This window comes from Salmo salar, chromosome ssa05 (genome assembly GCF_905237065.1).
Source record: "Salmo salar chromosome ssa05, Ssal_v3.1, whole genome shotgun sequence".
Classification (NCBI taxonomy): domain Eukaryota; kingdom Metazoa; phylum Chordata; class Actinopteri; order Salmoniformes; family Salmonidae; genus Salmo; species Salmo salar.
In genome coordinates this window covers 34822036-34828035 of record NC_059446.1, presented here as the reverse complement: position 1 = coordinate 34828035, position 6000 = coordinate 34822036, and the positions used below count along the sequence as shown (strand labels likewise).

Genomic DNA, 6000 nt, shown 5'->3' with positions numbered 1-6000 from the left:
GGGAGAGAGTGGCTGGTGGAGGGATGGGAGCTGGTGGAGGGAGGGAGAGAGTGGCTGCTGGAGGGAGGGATGGGGCTGCTGGAGGGAGGGAGAGAGAGGCGGTAGAGGAAGGGAAGGTGGGGGGTATGATGTTCAGTAGATGATAACTCCCAGAGGAGTTAGAAACACACATATTATTCATAAACAGACATAACATACACACACTCTCTCAGAAGAATAAACACAGAACACACACCACTGCTGCAGAGCACAAGGTGGGTAAAGATGTTTTGTTAAAACTTGAGTCCCACCCTGCAGTATTTGTGGTGGTCATATTAACAATGGAGCTTGCATCAGAAGATCTGTATCATCTTGGACCTGTAGGCTTGACATTATCTACAGTGATTGGCACTCTGATGTCTACGGTACAGCTGCCCAACAGGCTCCATTGTCTTACTAAATCAATAGTAACGTTGGACTACTTCATTCAGTCACAGTCACAGACCCAGCCAAACAGCATCACAGTGATCACTTACAGTGCTGTGTAAATGTGCTTTCTCTGTCTCTCTCACTCTTGCTCTCAGACACACACACACACACACACACACAAACACACACACACACACACACACACACACACACACACACACACACACACACACACACACACACACACACACACACACACACACACACACACACACACACACACACACACACATCTCTTACAGTGTATTTTTTAAATCATTATTGTGCCTGGGAGTTGATTTGTCGAGCCGCTAGGAGTCTTTTGTGGTGTTTTGTTGGTGCGAAACACCATTTCATATTTATTTGATTGTCTCGCGGGGGAAGAATGAAAACAGAGACATAACCAGCTGGTGGTAGCGATATAATGAGGCTGAATGAAATGAGGATGTGTGTGTTTGATCTCGCTCACTGTTGTTTACATTTAAGTCGTTTAGCAGACACGCTTATCCAGAGCGACTTACTGTAGTGAGTGCATACGTTTTCGTATTGGTCCCCCGTGGAAATGGAACCCACAACCCTGGAGTGGCAAGCGCCATCAACTGAGCCACACAGGATGATTAGACTCAGATTCAATTACAGTAGTCTGTTCTTATCCACATCCCTTGGCAATACACACACACACACACACACACACACACACACACACACACACACACACACACACACACACACACACACACACACACACACACACACACACACACACACACACACACACACACATACACACACACACACACACACACACACACACAAGTGATACGAGGGTCAGCTGTTTGTTCACCCGCCCGCAATTGCTAATAACCACATAACCACATAACCACATAACCATCCCAACCTTGAAGCAAGGGGGTGGCAGCATCATGTTGTGAGGGTGCTTTGCTGCAGGAGGGACTGGTGCACTTCACAAAATGGATGGCATCATGAGGAAAGAAAATTATGTGGATATATTGAAGCAATATCTCAAGACATCAGTCAGGAAGTTAAAGCTTGGTCGCAAATGGGTCTTCCAAATGGACAATGACCCCAAGCATACTTCCAAAGTTGTGGCAAAATGGCTTAAGGACAACAAAGTTAAGGCATTGGAGTGTCCTTCACAAAGCCCTTACCTCAATCCTATAGAAAATTTGTGGGCAGAACTGAAAAAGTGTGTGCAAGCAAGGAGACCTACAAACCTGACTCAGTTACACCAGCTCTGTCAGGAGGAATGGGCCAAAATTCACCCAACTTATTGTGGGAAGCTTGTGGAAGGCTTCCCGAAACGTTTGACCCAAGTTAAACAATTTAAAGGCAATGCTACCAAATACTAATTGAGTGTATGTACACTTCTGACCCACTGGGAATGTGATGAAAGAAATAAAAGCTGAAATAAATCATTTTCTCTACTATTATTCTGACATTTCACATTCTTCAAATAAAGTGGTGATCCTAACTGACCTAAGACAGGGAATTTTTACTAGGATTAAATGTCAGGAATTGTGAAAAACTGAGTTTAAATGTATTTGGCTGAGGTGTATGTAAACTTCCGACTTCAACTGTATTCATTTGTGGATGTCCATCATCCATTTCATATGATATGTTACGAACTACAATCGTATGATGTTTATGAATTAGCAAAACAAACAACCAGGCTTCCACCCGGTTACTCAACCCTGCACTTTAGAGGCTGCTGCCCTAAATACATAGACATGGAATCACTGGTCACTTTAATACTGAAAGGGGGATACCTAGTCAGTTGAACAGCTGAATGCATTCAACTGAAATGTGTCTTACGCAGCCCCCTACCTCTCTGAATCAGAGGGCTGCCATATTCGACATCCACGTCTTCCACGCCCGGGGAACAGTGGGTTAACTGCCTTGCTCAGGGGCAGAACGACAGATTTTTACCTTGTCAGTTCGGGGATTCGATCCAGCAACCTTTCGGTTACTGGCCCAACTCTCTAACCACTAGAACACTAGTCACTTTAATAGTGTTTACATACTGCTTTACTCATTTCATATGTATATACTGTATTCTATTCTACTGTATTTTAGTCAATGCCACTCCGACATTGCTCGTCCTAATATTTATATATTTCTTAACTGCATTCTTTTACTTTAGATTTGTGTATATTGTTGTGAATTGTTAGATATTACTAGGAACACAAGCATTTCGCTACACCCACAATAACATCTTCTAAATATGTGTATGTGACCAATAAAATTGGATTAGATTTGAATATGTTATGAATTTGCTAAACATAAAACATGTTACAAATTCGCAAAACGTATGATATGCAACAAATTCGAATTTGTTGTGGCTAATGTTAGCTAGGTGGCTTACACTAACGTTTGGCTTAGGGGTTAGGGTTAAGGTCAGGGTTAAGGTTAGGAGTTGGGTTAAATGGTTAAGGTTAGGGTTAGGGTTAGGGTCAGCTAAAAGGGTAGTGGCGTGGATCAGAAAACCAGTCAGTAGCTTGTGTGACCACCATTTGCCTCATGCAGCGCGACATATCTCCTTCGCATAAAGTTGATCAGGCTGTTGATTGTGGCCTGTGGAATGTTGTCCCGCTCCTCTTCACTGGCTGTGTGAAGTTGCTAGATATTGGTGTGAACTGGAACATTCTGTCGTACACGTTGATCCAGAGCATCCCAAACATGTTCAATGGGTGACATGTCTGGTGAGTATACAAGCTAAGGAAGAACTGGGACATTTCCAGGAATTGTGTAAAGATCCTTGCGACATGGGGCCGTGCACAGGGCTTGTCTAGGGATGAAAGAAGTGCAGGAGATGTCTTTTTCCAAGTTGTTCCATTAGACTATGTGCTATAGACACCTCTGATTATTCACATTTAAGGGTTCATACACATTTTCATGACTATTATAGCCAGTGATGGAAAAAGTAACCAATTGCCATACTTGAGTAAAAGTAAAGATACCTTAGTAGAAAATGACTCAAGTAAATGTCACCCAGTAAAATACTATTTGAGAATAAGTAAAAAAGTATTTGCTTTTAAATATACTTAAGTATAAAGAGTAAAAGTAAATGTATAAATAATTTCAAATTCCTTATATTAAGCAAACCAGACAGCACGATTTTATTTTTTTATTTTATTTAATGACAGCCAGGGGCACACTCCAACACTCAGAAATAATTTACAAACAAGTCATTTGTGTTTAGTGAGTCTGCCAGATGAGATGCAGTAGGGATGACCAGGGATTTTCCCTTTAAGTGTGTGAATTAGAACATATTCCTGTACTGCTAAGCATTCAAAATGTAGCGAGTACTTTTGGGTGTCAGGGAAAATGTATGGAGTAGAAAGTACATTATTTATAAGATCACAAGGCGAGACCCAGATGCAGACACAGGAGGCAGATGGTTAGAGTCCAAGATGTTTATTAACAATCCAAAAGGGGTAGGCAAGAGAATGGTCGTGGACAGGCAAAAGGTCAAAACCAGTTCAGAGATACAGAGGTACAGAATGGAAGGCAGGCTCGAGGTCAGGGCAGGCAGAATGGAAGGCAGGCTCAAGGTCAGGGCAGGCAGGAATGGAGTCCAAAAAACAGGCAAAGGTCAAAACCAGGAGGACTAGTAGAAGAGAATAGAAAATTAGAAGCACGGGAAAAACACGCTGGTTGACTTGAACATACAAGACAAACTGGCACAGAGAGACAGGAAACACAGGGATAAATACACTGGGGAAAATAAGCGACACCTGGAGGGGGTGGAGACAATCACAAGGACAGGTGAAACAGATCAGGGTGTGACATTATTTTCTTTAGGAATGTAGTGGAGTAAAAGTAAAAGTTGTCAAAAATATAAATAGTAAAGTACAGATACCCCAAAAAACTACTTAATAGTACTTTAAAGTATTTTTACTTAAGTACTTTACACCACTGATTATAGACTATGTGAAAAACGTAAAAGTAAACATTATTGATACTGGAAGGCTGCTGTGACTGATCCCATGTAGGCCTACCATCTCCTGCCATTGTGCACTTGATCAAGCCACTTAAATGTGGTCAACCCAGCATCTGGAGAGCTCCTGTGTGTGCAGGGTAGTCTACATCAAAGCAAGCTATCTAACTAAACATGTTTATATGTAAGGCTCAAGTATTAATGTTTCAGGGGAGATCTATGCACAGCAAGTTATTTGTTAATTAAGCTTTTATTAGAATATGTTTAAAGGAAAACTCCACCCAACAACTATATTTTGGTATTTCTTTCATTAGTCCATTGTTGACATAGTCTCAAAATGTTTTGCTTGTCAGCAATCAAGTTTTCAATTTATGTAACGTTCAAAATACAGAAATCATCCCTCTATGATGCATTTTATGATGCAAAACACAGCAACAATGGACTAATCAACAATGGACCAATGTAGCAAATACCAAAATATCGTTTTGGATGGAGTTTTCCATGGCAACTGTTTAATAGGGGGGAATCCCAGCTTTCCAACAGTCCAGATTTATTTAGGCTATCTACAGTGCCGGTGAAAAGGCGACAACTACATGAATGCCTAGTTAGCTAGTTAACTAGCAAGATAACTCTTACAAGTTATGTTTTGAATTGGCTATCTTGTTAGTCTGTTGTACTTACATTATTTTATACCTGCTGCTGAAATGTCACGCCCTCTCTTCTCGGGGCAACGGTACACTCGCACTGGCACACACGCAGCACACATAGACATGCACTGAAGCGTCATACCGATAATGGCAGATATGTCGATTTTAAAGGGATTGATAATATTTCATATTTAAGTGTGCCTTCATGAATTACATTAAATGATTAAACAAATGTCCATGACTTTTCATGACCTTACAAATCTTCATTTGACAACTTGGAACAGAGCATCATGCGAATTCAGGTTGGCACATTTTCAATCTGCACAATCTCGAACAGCCTACGATTATACACAGATTCACAGACTAAAGGCAAATAAACTTGAACAAAGCGGACTCAGGAAATGAATGATTACTCTCCATTGCTATTTAATGCAGATCCCACCTTCATTCCACTTTGATCAACCTTTTTTGCCTTGGTGTGTGAATCTGGGATGGCGATAGGATACTTTGTTTTATAGAGGAGCTGGTACACAATTCCCCCAAAATTTGAAGTGCCGGTATGGCGCTCCGGACAGCTCCGGCCCAAGTCAAGCACTGGCTGTGCATTATCAGGCTGAAACATGAGGTGATGGCGGCGGATGAATGGCACGACAATGGGCCTCAGGATCTCGTCCACGTGTCTCTGTGCATTCAAATTGCCATTGATAAAATGCAATTGTATTCGTTGTCCGTAGCTTATGCCTGCCCATACCATAACCCCACCACCACATGGGGCATTCTGTTCACAACGTTGACATCAGCAAACCGCTCTACCACATGACACCATACACGTGGTCTGCGGTTCTGAGGCCAATTGGAAGTACTGCCAAATTCTCTAAAATGTCATTGGAGGCGGCTTATGGTAGAGAAATTAACCTTAAATTCTCTGGCTACTGCTCTTGTGGACAT

The 6000-nt window shown here is 41.7% G+C and overlaps 1 protein-coding gene across 3 annotated transcripts in view; it reads right to left on the bottom strand.

The window, feature by feature from the left end:
- Positions 1–3986: 3986 nt before the first annotated feature.
- Positions 3987–6000, bottom strand: part of LOC106604699 (GDNF family receptor alpha-4) — a 37831-nt gene continuing 35817 nt past the window's right edge. For all 3 annotated transcript variants that reach the window (XM_045718107.1, XM_045718109.1, XM_045718110.1), the window contains exon 9: positions 3987–4075. In XM_045718107.1, coding sequence (XP_045574063.1) covers positions 4021–4075 — 55 coding nt within the window. In that variant the 3' untranslated portion in view covers positions 3987–4020. The remainder of the gene's footprint in view (positions 4076–6000) is intronic.